This window comes from Cricetulus griseus, chromosome 3, assembly GCF_003668045.3.
Source record: "Cricetulus griseus strain 17A/GY chromosome 3, alternate assembly CriGri-PICRH-1.0, whole genome shotgun sequence".
Classification (NCBI taxonomy): Eukaryota; Metazoa; Chordata; class Mammalia; order Rodentia; family Cricetidae; genus Cricetulus; species Cricetulus griseus.
The window spans coordinates 200,003,190-200,020,081 of record NC_048596.1 but is presented as its reverse complement, the minus strand read 5'-3'; the positions used below and the strand labels follow the sequence as shown (position 1 = coordinate 200,020,081).

Sequence of the window (16,892 nt, the reverse complement as noted above, 5' to 3'; positions counted from 1 at the left end):
GAGCCATGTGGCCTGCTGAATACACACTCGACCACTGAGCCACACTCCCAGTCAAACCTCACCTTTCTGATTATCCCAGATTATCTCTGATTATCTGAGTAACAGCTGACTCACATCATTATATGAACAAAATGATATTTGTACTCACAAAAAATTATGTCATGCTGAGCAAACAGCTCACACCTTTAATTCTAGCACTCAGGAAGCAGAGGTGGAGGAGCTATGTGAGTTTGAGGCCAGCTCAAGTTTTAGACCAGTCAGGGCTATATAGCTAGACCTTGTCTCAAAAAGAAAAATATTATATTTCCTTATATTTTGTTGTTTATTTATTTATTTGGTTTTTTTAAGGCAGAGTCTTTCTACCTGGATGTCCTAGAACTCACTGTGCAGACCACGTTGGCCTCAACTCACAGAGATCCACCTACCTCTGCCTTCCAAGTTCTGGGACTGAAGGCTGCACCACCACCCCGACTATTGGTCCAATTTCCCAACACTATTACTACTACTATTAACTACTCTTACTGCTGCTGCTTCTTCTTCTTCTTCTTCTTCTTCTTCTTCTTCTTCTTCTTCTTCTTCTTCTTCTTCTTCTTCTTCTTCATCTCCTTTTTTCTTCTTTTCCTTCTCCTCCTTATTCTCTCTCTCTTCCTTTCTTTCTTTTTTCATTCTTGTTTTTTGATACATGAGTTTCTCTGTGTAGCCCTAGCTGTCTTGGAACTAGCTCTGTAAACCAGGTTGGCCTTGAAATCACAGAGATCCACCTGACTCTGTGTCCAAGTGCTAGGGTTAAAGGTGTGCACCACCTCCTCCTGGCTTTTTTTTTTTTAACCAATTAATTTATTTTATTTTTATGTGTATTGATTGGTATTTTACCTGCATGTACTTCTGTGGACCACATGCATACAGTACCCTCAGAGGCCAGAGAGGGTGGGAGATACCCTAGAACTGGAGTTTGTGAGCAGCCATGCAGGTGATAGGAATTGAACCAGCGTTCTCTGGAAGAGCAGCTGGCGTTCTTAACTGATAAGCCACCTCTTCAGGCCCGCTTTTTGCTTTTGTTTGCTTTGTTTGTTTGTTTGTTTGTTTTTTGAGGTAGTATCTCATGAAGTTTACTCCTGATCCTCCTACTTTCACTTCCCCAGGGCTGGGATTACAGGCCTATGCCCAGCTAGTTGTTTGTTATTTGAGACAGGGTATCTACATAGCTTTAGCTGGCCTCAAACTCCTGCTTCAGCCTCCTGAGTGTTGGGATTGCAGGCATGCTCCACCATACCATACTCAGCCTCGTATCTTTTTAAAGGAATGTAACCTTTCTATGTATATACATTTAACCTGACCAAAGTGGGGAGAAAACACTCTAGACACGTGATGGAGCATGAGGGTCAGACCCTGGGGACTGGCGGAACTCACTGCAAGAGGCTCTGGTGCTTCAGGTGACTGTACTTCCTGAAAGTCTCCATTATACTTATTTTGAGACAAAGTCTTGCTAGGTAGCCTTGGCTGACCTCAAGGGTTTAAGCCTCCCATCTTAGCTTTCCAAAAGATTATAAGCATGTGCACCATGCCTGATAATAACTCTTAAATTTTTTTTCATTGTATTTTGTGTGTATGGGTGTTTTGACTGCATATAAGTCTGTGTGTCTCATGCATGCAGTGCCTTTGGAGGCCAGAATAGGGGTGCCAGGTCCCCTGAGACTGTAGTTACAGACATATGGATGCTGGGAATCATCCAGATTATCTGGAAGAGCAGCCAGTACTCTTAATTGATGAGCCATCTCTCCAGCCTCAGTAATTCTGTTTTTTTAAAAGCACATTAAGCATCTTTGAGGTCTTTCTGTAGAGTCCTCTTACCTCAGCATTTCTCCATTTCATTTGGCAGGAACCCTAGGTTTAATCAGACAGGGAACACTGCGATGGGCTGCCAGCATAGAGGGATTAACAGTATCCCTAATTTGCATAGCATTTACTTTTGTGTTGCAAAGGGTTTTCATAAATTTGGATGAGGTGGCACAGAACTGTGATCCCAGTATTTGAGAGGCTGAGGCAAGAAAATCTTAACCTTGAGGCCAGCCTGGGCTACACAATGAAAACTTGTCTCAGGGCTGGAGAGGTGGTGATGAATAAGGTCTCTTTATTCAAGAAAACACCAGGGGCAAAACGCAGGCCAGAGCGAGATTACAGGAACCCAGCAAGCGTGGCCAGAAAAGAGGGTTCGGGTCTCCACAAGCTGTCTTTAAGAAGCTTCCCTTATGTCACCTTGGCTTTCCTACACCACGCCCTTATGGGAGAGTCCCGGGTCCACCTGGTACCTGTCCCAGGGCGGGGCTAGGGTGTCTCCCTACAAGGTGGCTCACTGGTTAAAAGCTGGCTGCTCTTCCAGAGGTTCGATTCCCAGCAATCACATGGTAGCTCACAACCATCTATACTGGGAGCTGATGCCCTCTTCTGGAATAAGGGAGTACATTCCGTTAGGGTACTCATATATAAATAAATTAATAAAAAATCAAAAAAGAAAGTCTCAAAACAAATAACTGTAAATATAAGGCTTACAGGCAGGACTTGGTGACACAGCTTGTTAGTCCTGGCTACTCAGGAGACAGAGGCAGGAAGACTATGAGTTTAAGACTGGACTACAGAGTAAGTCTGAGGCCAGCCTGGGAAATTTAGTGAAATTCCTCTCAAAAATAAAAAGATAAACTGAGGCTGGAGATATTGCCTAGCACATGCAAGACTCGAGGATCAATCCCCAATACTACTAAATGAATGGTTTTCATATTTTCCTTCTTTGAACAGACTATCTGGGGCTGGAGAAATAGGTTCTGTGGTTAAGAGCACTGGGTACTCTTCCAGAGGACCTGAGTTCAATTGCCAGTACCTGCATGGTGGCTCACAACTTTCCATAACTGCGTTACAGAGGATCTAACACCCTCTTATGACATCCTCAGGCACCAGGTATGCACATGGTACATAGACATACATGCAAGCAAAATAATAAATAAATAAATCTTGTATACATAAAATATTTGCTAAGAAGAAAGAAAAGACAACCAAAGGCACATACATACAAAATAGCAGCTCTACTATGTAGACACTATGCTAAACCTATGCAAAACTCATTCTACTTGACCTCAACAACACAACCTCCCATCTCATGTACAGAGGGACAGAGGAGCCAGGCAGTGGTGGTGCACACCTTTATTCCTAGCACTCAGGAGGCAGACGCAGGCAGATCTCTGAATTCAAGGTCAGCCTGGTCTACAGAATGAGTTCAGCCAGGACAGTTATATAGAGAAACCTTGTCTCAGAAAAACAAAACAAACAACAACAACAAAAACCCAGAGGACAGAGGCATGGAGATGTTAGGCTACTTCATCACAGCTAGAAGATCGCCAAGCTAGACCTTGGAGTTGGGTCTGCCTGTGCTATGCTCTAAATTTTCTGTTACATTGCTAGGGTGAGAAGACATTGCTGTAGCAGATGGAGCCATAGCTTCATCAGAGACTGTCCACTCTCTGGTACCACCTTGCCCCAATGGCCTCTTCACTCATTTATGGCTAACAAGGTATTCAGGAAACCAGAGCCTGAGGAAGGCAGAGCAATAACAGGCCAAAGACACTAGGGTCAAACAAGGGATAAGGTCTCTGGGTCCTACAGGGACATCTTCCCCACAGGCCTGGGGAAGGTAACCCTTGACTCAAGAAGACTAGTGGAAGTAAAATCACAATGGATCAAAGCCCCTGCCCACCCTTGGGACTGTCCTCACCCTAGTTTTATCTCTACTTCAAGCAAGTTAAAAGTCATAGACTGTTCCCAAGGCACACCTATGAATGCAGAGTAAGAGGGCATGGCACTAACATCTAGTGGCTGGTCACACTTGACAGGTAGCAAACAGCAGGGCTTTGGCCAGCAGCCAGATAATGCCCTGGGAAATTAGGGACTCCAGAGACTATCTCAGGACCATTCTTGAGTATGACAATGGAAAGGGAAAGCTAGCAAGGTAAAAGGGACAGAAACATGGACAGGTCCCACAGTAAATTCATCTGCTGTAGAGGTAGATGCCAGGTTAGAGCAAGGTGGTACATGATCTCATAGCTCTGTGATGCTCAGTTGTGTGGCAGGGTCCCCAATGGAAACCACATGACTCCATGGAGGAAGACAGACTGAGAAGCAAGCAGAAAGCTCTCCTACCCATCCCAATGCACACTGCAGAAAGGTAACCCAATCCATCCAGGACACTCTTGTTTTCCCAAGTGCTGGCCTACACTAGCAACAAGCAAAGGGAAGGGTTAACTTCAGCCAAGCCTCTTATCTGATGGCTTCTTTGGTAAAAAGCTTTTCTGTCCCCAACTCACTGGAAACTTTCTCTGGAACACAAAGAATTCTTTCCATTAGGAAAAGCCTGGGCAGCAGGCCAGTCTCAGGACCTCCAACTTTCAAGTTCAAGCAAGGCCATCAGCCTGGAATCTGACTGCAATTAGAGGGGCAGCATAGGCAGTTCATGAAACCCAGTAGCCAGAATGAAGCTTAGATTTTGAGTGGCTCCCTCACCCTATTTCCTGGGGATAGAGCTTTCAGGTTAACATGTGGGCCTCTGAGAACAATCTGTATGAGACTCCCTTCATTCAAAGCTTTTACAAGTATTTTTATGGCGTGTAATACTAGGCATCCTTTAGGTAGTAGGTAGTATTTTCACCTCTATGAACTCTGGACACGGATCAGCTGATTTCCCAGGCCAGCAGACCTGGACTCAGAGAAATAAACTATCTGGGATACTATACAGCTGTGAATACAGATAACTGGCAGCCACACGACAATGCAGATGTCTTAGAAATACAGTTGTTCTTCCCCCTATTTCCAGCTACCTATATAAAAAATACCATCTTCACAGTTCCTTAGTGACATTTAGCAGTGTTGCTTAGGTGACAGCATTCCAGGGTAGCGAGGGTATCTAGTCCCTGGCATTAAGAATTGTGGTGGTAAGATTTAGTGCCAGCCAGCTGTACTGGCACATGTCTTTAATCCCAGCACTTAGGAGGCAGAAGCATATGGATCTCTTTGAGTTCAAGGCCAATTTGGTCTGCATACTGAATTCTAGAACAACCAAGACATGGTATAGAGACCCTATCTCAAAAAAAAAAGTCCAGATAGATAAATAACAAAATGTAAGGAAATACGATATTTTTCTTCTTGAGGCAAGATCTAGATAGGGAAGGAAGAGGAAGCAGCAGTAGCCGTAGAAGCAGTGACAGCACATGACGGAGTCCCTTTGGTCTGTGACCACCTCTTCTCCATTGGAATGCTACCATGATAAATACATACATAAATGCAGAGGTTTCTTTCCTCCCTCCCTCCCTTCCTTCCTCCATATCTCTTCTTTATTTTTCTTCAAATCTTCAGTTGTCCAAGTAGCTGGAACTACAGGTATGTACCATTGCATCCAACCCTATAAATTATTATTATATTAAAATTATGCTTTGAAAAGGCAGTGAAAGGCCCCATTTCAAAGAAAGAAAACATCAGAGCAGGCAACATGTCCTGGAATTCCTCTCTCTAGCTCTGTTTTCTGCTCAGATGCTGCTCTTTTCTGTTCCCAAGGGTCCCTTCTCATCCTAGGATACAAGTAGTTTCCACTCTTCATTGCCTTTTGGGAAACAAGTAGAAGAAATAGGTGTATCACTTATTGAAAAAACAACAACAAAAAACTGAAATAAATAAAGCAAAAAGGCAGTGGAAGGGGCTGGAGAGATAGCTCAGAGGTTAAGAGCACTGACTGCTCTTCCAGAGGTCCTGAGTTTAATTCCCAGCAACCACATGGTGGCTCACAACCATCTATAATGAGATCTGATGCCCTCTTCTGGTGTGCAGGCAGAACACTGTATACATAATAAATAAATACATCTTTTTTTGTTTGTTTGTTTGTTTGTTTGTTCTTTACTTCCCTGGGGGTGGTAGTGGTAGTCATTGTTTATTTTAATTTTGAAGTGGTGTGTGGGGGGTAGTTGCCCTCAGTCTCTTAAGACCATGTGTTCATCCTGCCTCAGCCTCTGTGGTTCTTTTTTTGTTTTTTCTTCCTTTTTTTTTTAAGATTTATTTATTTATTATATGTACAGTGTTCTGCCTACATGAATAACTGCAGGCCAGAAGAGGGCACCAGATCTCATTACAGATGGTTGTGAGCCACCATGTGGTTGCTGGGAATTGAACTCAGGACCTCTGGAAGAGCAGGCATCTCAACTGCTGAGCCATCTCTCCAGCTCCCCCTCCCCTTTTTTTAAGGCAGTGGAAAGCCTAACATAGTAGCTCATGCTTGTAACCCCAGCATTACTTGGGAGACTGAGGCAGGAGGATCAGGAGTTCAAAGTCTCACCTAGCCTCAGCTACATGGTTAAGTTGAGGCCAGTGCTGGCTAGACAAAAACAACAGAAATAAACATCAAATTCAGACCATTACCTCAAGACAATGGAGGCTTGGGTTCTAGGCATTGGTCATTGGTTGGTTTCTCATCTGCCCTAAACTCCATGCCATGAGAAGCCTACCTTGCAGATCACATCACTTTCCGGTGGGCCAGAGTGAGGTCAGCAGTGCTGTCTCCCTTGTTCCCGTGGTATAGGAGTGGGATCAGTATCCAGGGCTGTGACCACTCTAGGCTCTTCACTTGCCTGTCCCCGGTGAAGAGCTTCATTTACACGTTCAGTTAAGGCCTTCAGGTGTTTTTTTATCAGGTGTTGGTGGTACATGCCTTTAATCCCAGCACTCGGGAGACAGAGGCAGGCAGATCTTAGTGAGTTCGAGGCCAGCCTGATCTCCAGAGCAAGTGCCAGGATAGGCTCCAAAGCTACACAGAGAAACCCTCTCTCGAAAAGCCAAAAAAAAAAAAAAAAAAAAAAAAGACCTTCAGGTGTTTTTATCAGTGTCTTCCCTCACCCAAAGGATTGTGTTAGTTAGTCTTCCGTTGCTGTGACAAAACGCCACAACCAAAAACAATTGAAGAAAAGATTTATTTCAGTTCACAAATCTCAGGTTGTAACCCCCATTACTGAAGGAAGGAGCTCAAGGCAGGAACTTGGAAGCAGGAACTGAAGCAGAGCCCATAGAGCAGTGCCGCTTACTGGGTGGTCTGCTCCTCATAGCTTGCTCAGCCTGCTTTCTTACACCATCCAGGACCACCTGCCTAGGGATGGCACCACCCACAATGGGCTGCACTGCCAACCCCCCATCAATCACCAAGAGAATGTCTCACAAACTTGCCTACAGACCAATCTTATGGAGTCATTTTCTCAGTTGAGGTTCCCTCCTCTCAGATGACTCTAGCTTATGTCAAGTTGACAAAAACCTAACCAGCACAACAGATAAATTTTATTATATAACAGGTAATCTAAAATTGCTTTTCAATACCTGGGCTTCTGAGCTGGCTGGCGGCACCACCATGGTTGTAGGTTCTGTAAGAGAAAACAGTTAAGATTACGTTGGAAACCCCAAGACCCCACCAGACAATTCTGCTCATTCTTTCTCCCTCTGCTCCACCCTCCCTAAAACACACAGCACACCTCCAAAGGGACACCAGAAAGCTCACAACAGGCTAAGATACCTGGCCCCTTGAACAGAAACCCCAAGGCCTAGACTAAAGTAGCTATGTGCAGGATCCAGGCTACAGAGCACAAGTGATGTGGACCCTGCTCTCAGACAACCCCTGGTGCATAGCAACAGCTCAGAGGAGAAAGTCAGGGATGAAGGACAGTCAGCAAAACTGTGTGTATGTCCAGATTCTGAAAGAGGGGACTTCTCAGTTGTCACTGCAGGGAAGACCCATCATCTGAAATGGGTATACCACTTCCCTACAACCAAGGTCCTGCAAGCCAGAACACAACAAGAAGATAAGAAACCGTGGCCCAATGGGTAAATTAATCCACTTCTGAGGTGGCCCCTTGGTTTGGGTTTTTCCAACGGCACCTCTCAAAGAAGGAGTCCCTGGGTTGATGGGCAGGTGGAAGCTGGCTCTGCATTTTATTTACTAAACACATCACTAGTAAACGTCAAGAAGTGAGTCAGCTACAGTCCGAGAGGTGGATAGCTCTGGTACCCATTTCACAGATGAGAAGCCAAAGACAAAGGGTGAAGTCTGATTCCAAGGCATCATAGCTGGTAAGTGGTGGTGGCTCAGTGAGGCAGGCCAGAGATCTTAGAATCTGTGCTACCAGCAACTCCCCGCTTCCAACTGCTCCCCTTCCTCAGGCCTCCTTTAATCATGTATAAGGGTAGAACCATGTAATGATATGAACTACAGCTTCGTCAAGTTCTAGGATGAAGAGAGACATAAAAAAATAACAAACCATAAAATCTGCTAACTCCACAAATATGTTCAAATTGCATCAAGAACCAGGAAGATTGCCAAAGATAGAGACTGTGAGATCCATTAAAATAATGGAAAACAATCCATTCTCCAACATCAGTGAGGCCATAAAGAAAGTGAGTTCAAAGACATGCTGTCGGAGGATTTGTGATCCTTGGGACTCTGTCCCCAGCCCACTTTGGATGTTTAACAAAACTTTGTAGCTGTGACTGGATTCAGACATTAAAAAGATGAAAGGAAATTTGAGCAAGAATAAGGGTACTTCCTGGAAAAGGCCAGTGCTCTGAGTCAGGAAGTCATGAAGGAAAGGCAGGCTGGTAGACGGTTAGTCAGTTCTGGGCACACAGTCAGTCCTGGTCTTCAGCTCTGAGCGGCTTTCTAGTCAGATTTTTTTTTTGGGGGGGGGGACTCAAGACAGGGTGTTGAAAGCCTGTCCTGGAACTCACACTGTAGACCAGGCTGCCCTTGAAATCACAGAGATCTGCCTGCCTCTGCTTCCCAAATGCTGGTACTAAAGGTGTGTGCCACCACTGCCTGGCTTTCTGGTCGGAATTTTTTAAAAGACAATTTTTTAGGCTGGCTGAGAAGGACCTTCAACTTCTGACCCTCTTGCTTCTATCTCCCTAGTATTGGGGAGTACTCTACCACACCCAGTTTAGGTGGTAGTGACTGAACCCAGGGCCTCCTTGCTATATAAGTACTATATCAATTGAGCTACACTCCTAGTCCATGAGAAGAATATTTTTAATGCTTAAATCATCAGTGTTAACAAGAGAGGTGTCAAAATTGTTTATAGATCTAATTATGCTTCAAGTGGAAAAGATTAAGAGAGTTTGGTTATTGCTGTTTTTGAGATAAAATATTACTGTCTAGATCAAAGTCATCATAATCCTCCTGCCTTGGTTTCTTGAGTGCTGGGATTACAGGTACATACCACTATGCCAGGGAAACCTTGGGTTTTAATGAGCAAGCTCTGACTTTGTGAGATTCTGTGATGACAGTGACCACCACACAGCTAGAGGCCAGGCCAGAGATAACACAAAGCTAACATATGTTAGTGACAGCTTCAGCACTGTGCTGAGTGCTGAGACTATAAGTGTGTGCCAGGACACCCAGCTTCCAAGATGTCTTCTCTACATATGAAGAATTTCACTTGAAACACACAGATGATGAATGATAGGAGTTGCCATTATGTCTGAAATACTATGTCGAGGTGGAGCTGGAAGTGGACACCCAAGTTTCTATCAACATCATTTCTGCTAAGGACTCAGACTCAGCTTAGTGCCCATTTCCCCAAGAAGGGATCCTGGCCCTGAGAAGAGCATAGCCATCCCAGATTCTCTGGTTAAAACAGCAAACAGAGGAGAAATCAGGGGCTAGGGAGTTTTCCCAGAAATGACCCTGTGTCATGGAAGTAAGAGGTAGATATACAGCCCCAGCCCCTCCTCCACAGTGAGCTTCCAGGGAAGGTGCACTGCCACCAATGGTGGGAGGAGGAGCTTGGCAGCTGGAGCCACCATTTGCCTCCAGGGAGCCAGCTGTCCTCCTAGAGTCTGAAGTCAGGTTCTGACCAGTCAACGGTTATGGGGCAAGTGTCTGACATCACTCTGGCACCCACGGGACAGAAATGGCACCTTCCTGCCTAACTCATGGTATCATCTCAAGGAAGAAGTGAGGTAACAGATGCAGAGACACTTCCTCAGGTACAATACTGGATGGATGTGGAGTGCCCAGTCATGCAGTGGTACAGTGGAATGGAAGGACCACCTGACTCGGACTCCTTTTTGGGTTTAAGGACAGAAGCGGGGTTAGCTATCCACCCTACATGATATAACCCCTCTTCACTCAGCTATAGGGGACTTTATACATCTTAGGAAGGCTTTTTCCTACACAAGACATTCCCCACCCCAAGTCTAGACTTCTGAGAGTATTCAGAGAGTGAATGAGAGCTAAAAAGCAGAGCCTTTTTTAAGACAGTGCTCAGAAGTCCCTCTACAGCCAGAATACAGTTGAGGAGCGTGTGCAATGAAGACACAGCATACACAGTTCCTGGTGGACAAGGGAACTGGCCTCAACCCTCACAGGGCAACCTGCCAAGTCCAGCAAAGTTATACACTCTCACCTTCTGCATCACAACACCTACAAGAACACTCAGTGCTGAATCTATTCTACACCAAAAATGCATTCGTGCCCACTAAAGGCAGACACACAGGGCATCCACACCAAGGACATTAGCTATCACTAAAAAGAACAAGGTGGTCAGGAAGGGTGGCAGATTAAGAAATTTACTTGAAACCAGATCTGGGAGGATGAGACAGTAAGATTCCAAGCTTAAGGTCAATTTGGGTAACACAGAAAGAAAGACCCTGCTTCAAACAAACAACCCAGTAAGATGTCTTTTGTGTGTTGAGTTGATTCAAGGTTCCCACTCAAGGAAAAAAAAACAGAGCAGCTGAATTTAGGAGGAAGTACACATGCCTGAGTGCTGGCATGTGCAGGAAACCCTCACATTCTTGGCAGCCTGTGAGGAGGAAAGGGCATCCAGACAGTGACACAGGGCTCCTTCAAGGTCTTCCCTTTAAACTTTCTGAATTTTAGTACTGGCTGCTCTTGTAGAAGACTCATTCCATTTCCAGCACACTTAGGATAGCTCACAACCATCTGTAACTCCAGTACCAGGGGATTCAATGTCCTCTTCTGGCTTCCATGGGCATCAGGAATGTACACATACATACATTCAGGGAAACACCCATACATATAAAATAAAATTTAAAAAGAAACATTCTGAATTTGAAATATGTGGATTTGCTAAACTCAAGAAATAAATTTGGAAAAGTGAAAATACAGCACCTACATATCTCCTAGGTAAGGGTGCAGCCTCCAGCCAAGAGACTGTTGAGTCAAAGGCCACGTGACTGAGTGGTAGCCATTCCCTCCCACAATAAAAGTGATATCACCACAGAGGTTTTTTTCAGATTGAGTGAAAACACACCCAGTGACTGACACTTAGTAAGCCACACATACAGGTGGGCAGCTTCCATTGTCAAGGAATGAACTGTAAAACTGAGTTGTGACCCAGGTCAAGCATCAGCCTTGGAAACTGGTGAAAACCAAGAGAGAGAACTACCCACAGGAAGGCAGAGTCAGAGTCCTGTGCTTGTTTAACAAACAAAGTTCTGTAGGGCAAAGGGATACAGGTGTGTCCTTCCTCTTCCACAGATGGGTGGTGGCTCATCCTGGACTAAGTGGGAACAGTAGGCTTCTCTAAGCGCGCTCGCGTGTGCACACACACACACACACACACACACACACACACACACACTGCTCCCATGAAGTGTCTTCCTACAGCAGGAACCCAGTCCACTAGTGGCAGATCTGAAGGTGACCCATATCAGCAGTGCTAATATCTCAAAACTAATTAGCAGTGCTAATATCAGACCCATATCGTGATGCTAAGGCCTGCCTTGCATGTCATCAGTACATGATGCTGGGGCCTGCCTTGAGCACTCATGACTCTAACAATGAGCAAACCTTTGGGACTGTGAGGGTGGGGTGTGAAACAACAAACAATGGATAGGCCTGACTTCCTGACTTCAGTGCTCCTGCTACACTTCCTTACTCAACCTCTGGGGACACATCTGGGAACATCACAAAGACCTCACTACTTGTCCCAGAAGGAAGACAGAGCATGTACCCAGACACTGGTAACACATCTGGGCACATCACTGAAACCTCACCACTGGTCTTAGCAGGAAGATAGAGTATGCAGCTGACAAAATTAGATTCTGCAAAATGGCTCAGTAGGTAAAAGTGATTGTTTTGCAAGCCTAATGACTTGAGTTTCATCCCCAAAAGCACAGTGGAAAGAAGGATCTGAGCCCTGAAAGTTATTCTCATGTGTCACAGCATGTGCATGTTCATACTCACAGACATTTCTCTTTCTTCTCTCTCTCTTACACACACACACACACACACACACACACATGCACGCACGCACGCACGCACGCACGCACGCACGCGCACACACACACACAAGTAATAAATGTTAAATGAAATAAACATAATAAACATAATGTGTTGGAAAGAGGGAGTCTGTATTCCTTTGGGGTGGGACATGGTAAAACGGCTCAGTGGGTAAAGGCACTTTTCACCAAGCCTGACAACCTGAGTTCAAATTCCAAGGGTCCATATAGTGGAAGGAGAGTATTGGCTCCTGCAAGCTGTCCTCTGATTTCCATATGAAAGCCACGGCATGTGCACGCACGTACACACACAAAATAAATAAATATATATTTAAAGATTTATTTATTTTTACTTCATATATACGAGTGTTTGGTCTGCATATATGTAAGCTCACCACACACATGCAGTGCCCAAGGAGACCAGGACAGGACCATCAGATCATTTGGAACGTGTTACAGACAGCTGTGAGCTACAGGCCAATTTCCTGTGAAGAATTAGTTAAGGACCAGAGAAGAAACTATAGCACATCTGTTTAAATGGTTTATATTCTGGGACCAGAACTCCCATTATGAACACACCTGTGCTATGTCGGGCACTGAAAGGATTCTCTGTGGACACCAGGTTGGCAACAGATGAGGATGGAGGAAGTTCAGGGCTTTGAACATGGCAGCAAGGCTGGGGCTGCACCCCTACTACCATCTGAACTATGCAAGTTACACAGGGACCCCAAGGCTGCTTAAGACTTAAGACTATCTCCTTCTAGAAGCACAAATGGAAAGCTTGTAAACACAGGTGTGGGCTAGTATCCTGACTTCATGTATCTTGAGGTTTTCTGGGACAGCCAACCTTGGACACAGGCAGTATCACAGAAGGAAAAAAACACTTGAAAAAAAATGCCTTCTTTCAAGGCCTAATTCAGAGGTGAAACTAAATTGGAAAAGCTGTACACACACATCCCCAGCCACAGACACACCCAGCACACATCCACACCTAGAGTGGCCAGGCATCCTGCCACAACCCCACAGCATTAAGTCCTTACTTCCCCTTTTCTGAGTGGGAGGACTCAGGGATCGGGCACTGGCCATCAAGACCTACACAGGGAGACTTTTGCAGGACTGCATTCCTCAGGTTGCAACCCACATTTGTGTCAAGGGTGCATTTGCATGGACCCTGGACACTGCATCCCAAGCTGAATCTGGCCAAGGTACATAAAGGTGTGGCACATGGACACCTGCCGATGTGCCACAGGCCAGAGCTCCCCTTTGGTGGTGTGCTGTAAGGTTGAGTGGGACAATCAATTGACTTCAATAGTTCAATATCAGCCTCAACAACATAGCAAGATCCTATCCAGAAAAAAAAAAAAAAAAAAGCAAGTCATAAACCTCATTCACCTTCATGAGGTTTATTAACCAACGGACACCAAAGATAATGCTGAGTAGAAAGTGAAATTGGATCCCTCAGTGCCACAGACAGGTTCCTCTCCCCAAAGGTCAAATGGAGTGCTTTTTCTGAGCTTTGACCCCAGCAGGAAGCGCTACCAGTCTGAGAACAATAAGACAGTACAGACACAACTCTGGGGTTTGGAAAACAGGCTACTACTGTCCCTTTTGATGCTCTGGAGAGATCCAACAGGGAGCTCAGCTTGGTTTGTTCACAGTGCAGCCCACCACTATGACAGCAATCCACCTACAACCCTAAGCCTCAGCTTCCTTGTCTTAACGTCACAGCAAGCTCCCTGCTGTCCTGTCTTGTTCTACGGTGCTGGGAGACAGATCCTGGGTAATATTCTCTTTGGTAAGTAGTGGAATGGGTCTAGGAATAGTCTTGTGAGGAGGCTATAGCTGCAGAAGTAAAGCTCCATGCATGGGCAGGCTGCAGGCCTGAGTACCAATTTAGGCAAATTATGCCACTTTCTGAGCAAATGTGGCCAAGATTAAACCTCAGCCTACCTGGGTGCTGTGCTTATTATTTCCCTGTGAAATATATCTGTGCTTTTGCACAAAATTTAACAACTTGCAAGTGTCAGGCAGGGGTGTGGAGGGAGGAAGGAACTGGGTACAGGCTGAGAAGGCCTGAGAAAGAGGTGATGGCTCCTGTGTGTGCACAATGGGCCCTCCCTGTTATAGAAGCAGCTGTTGTCCATTGCTTCTGTTTGGCTTTGCTTATCATTCCTAGTCCCCCGCAGATGCCTGCTTGGGGGAATTTCTACAAGCCCACAGCTCTCAGGGTTGGAGAGAGGCCAGCCTTCATTCAGCAAACACACAGCCTGTCTTTGTGCTCCCAACAGAGAATCAACTTTTAGGGTAATATCACTATATACTGTATACTAGAACTACAATTCTCTAAGGGGAGAAATAAAGAGGAACAGTAAATAGCCGCTTGAACTCACCACCCTAAGTAGACTTCAAGAATCTTTTAAAAGCTAGCCATTGGGTCTTATTGATGTTTAAGATTGTTTTGTTTTTTTTTTAATGACAAATTATACACTTTTCTTGAACTTACAATTAAATTCAGGAAATCAGTATCAGCTCAGTACAGATTCAGAGCAAGGCACCCCACACCCCCCACAGAGAGAAAAAGACCCACATCTCTAAGTAACCTTAAGGTCTGCAGTATCGCCAGGAGAGTGCCAGCTTCGTGGGGAACAACAAGGATTCACCCACAGGCCCTGCTAGAGCAAGGGCTGGAGGGCTACAGACTCCCCCAAACCCAGCTTGGAGAGATCAGGCTAGAGAGAGAGCCCTCTGAAATGCCGCGCTCCAGGACTTAAGGGTAAAAGATACTCGGGCTTTTAGTCAAAGCCCCTCTCCCTTGGGGAAAGCGTCCCCTGGCGCGAGCAGCCAACCGGCGGCTGGCCTGCACATTAGGAGCAATGGGCTGCTGGTAAGATTACCCTAGATGGTGTGTGTGCTGTGTGATGGTAGGGCTCTCCTAGGTCGAAGAGAAGACAAGGAGTCCCAGATTCAGAGGGCAGGGTGGGGCCTTCTCGGTCCCGCAGAGCGCTATCTCTGCGCTGATGAGAGAAAGGTCGAGGCTCCGTCACCTGGCGCCCGGGTGCCCTCAGCGGCCGCCCGCCCGCCGCCCCGGCCACACCCCCACCCACTCCACTGCGCCTTACCGGGCTCCAGACGCGCGCCAACCGAGCCGTCCCTGCGCAGGAGGATGTCTGCCGTGTCCCGGATGCGCCGCACGCCCCCCGGCTCGCCCCGCAGCCCGCGGCAGCCCTGGAAGCACACGGCCCAGGCCTGCTCCTCGTTGATGGGCTGCTCGTACACCTTCAGCACTTCCTCCAGGGACAGCTCCCACGGCTCGGGCCGCGCCGCGCCCCCCGCGCGTTCGGGAGCTGCTGCGCCTCCGCCGCCCGCCCGGGCCATGGCCGCCCATCATCGCCGCCCGCGCGCGCGGCGGGTCTCCATAACAGCGGGGCGACGCACCGCCGAGCGAGGGGGCGGGTCCCGCGCCGCCCGTGTGCTTTGTCATTCCGGCCCCGCCCCTCGTGAGCAGATGCAGGTGAGGGCGGGGCCGCACCGGGTGAGAAGGGAAGACTGGGTAGGGAGGGGCGAGCCAGGAGGAGGGCTGGGGGCCAGCTGGAGAGGGAGGATGCACAGGGGGCAGACAGAAAACTAAGATTTGTTACACGTGGGGGAAGCGGGGGGTGGGGGAGGGGAGGGGAGGGCGTTGAGCATGACTGAGATCACACACACACACACACACACACACACACACACACACACACAGAAACTTGCTCCCTTGGCTATGACTGAGATCACACACACACACACACACACACACACACACACACACACACACACACACACACACACACACAAACTTACTCCCCTGGCTCTGGCTCTTTGAAGGAAGTAGTACCTGTGGTGGTCTTTCTGGAAGAAAGACCGGATGGCGAAGTGACCTTAGAAGGTAGTATAGTGTGACCAACAAGAAGATGACACATTCTTTCAGGTCTTCATAAATGGTCCTTTCTCTGCTACAAAGCACCAGCATTTAAACTCTTTAGTGTCTTAGTGGCAAACAATGTGACCGCGATAACACAACACCTCATGTCCAGAATGTATTGCTTTCATTCTAGGCCAGTTACTACAAAACACAGACGTGGTATCAAGCTGAACACAGCACACAGCTTTGTTGAAAGAAATCTCAGCCATACTTATGGCTGTCCAGAACAACAGAGCAAGAAAATGCAACTGAAAAAATAAATGATAAGAAGGCAAATGGTCTCAGGTCTGGCCACTGGCTAGAGTCACCTAGGAAGTACAAAGGTGGGACTGGATCTGCCCTAATCTGGAGTGAAACTCTGAACTATGGGGTTCCCAGAGGTTCTGGACAGCCCAGGATGGAAGCATAGTCATAAGATAGTTTCACCTCATTTAAAGGAGACTTGGTTGGGGGTAGCTGATTATCTCTTCTAGATTCTTAATCTTCCATTGGAAAGAAACTTGATACAAATGAATTTTGCCTAAAAGTGTTTATAGTCAATTGCTGGGCAAGTTTCACATTCTTCTCTCAGTTCACAAGCTTATGAGACCAAAGGACACTGAAGAAGAAGAAATACAAGAGA

At 46.4% G+C, this 16,892-nt stretch overlaps 1 protein-coding gene across 1 annotated transcript in view; it reads right to left on the bottom strand.

Annotated features, from left to right (window-relative positions):
- Spire2 (spire type actin nucleation factor 2) overlaps nt 1-15,687 on the bottom strand; it is a 32,609-nt gene extending 16,922 nt beyond the window's left edge. Inside the window, exons 1-3 of the mRNA XM_035441468.1 lie at nt 15,432-15,687; nt 7,488-7,496; nt 7,396-7,439 (exon numbers count right to left, since the gene is read on the bottom strand). Of these exons, the coding sequence (XP_035297359.1) occupies nt 7,396-7,439; nt 7,488-7,496; nt 15,432-15,687 (309 nt within the window). The remainder of the gene's footprint in view (nt 1-7,395; nt 7,440-7,487; nt 7,497-15,431) is intronic.
- Between the last annotated feature and the right edge of the window lie 1,205 nt (nt 15,688-16,892).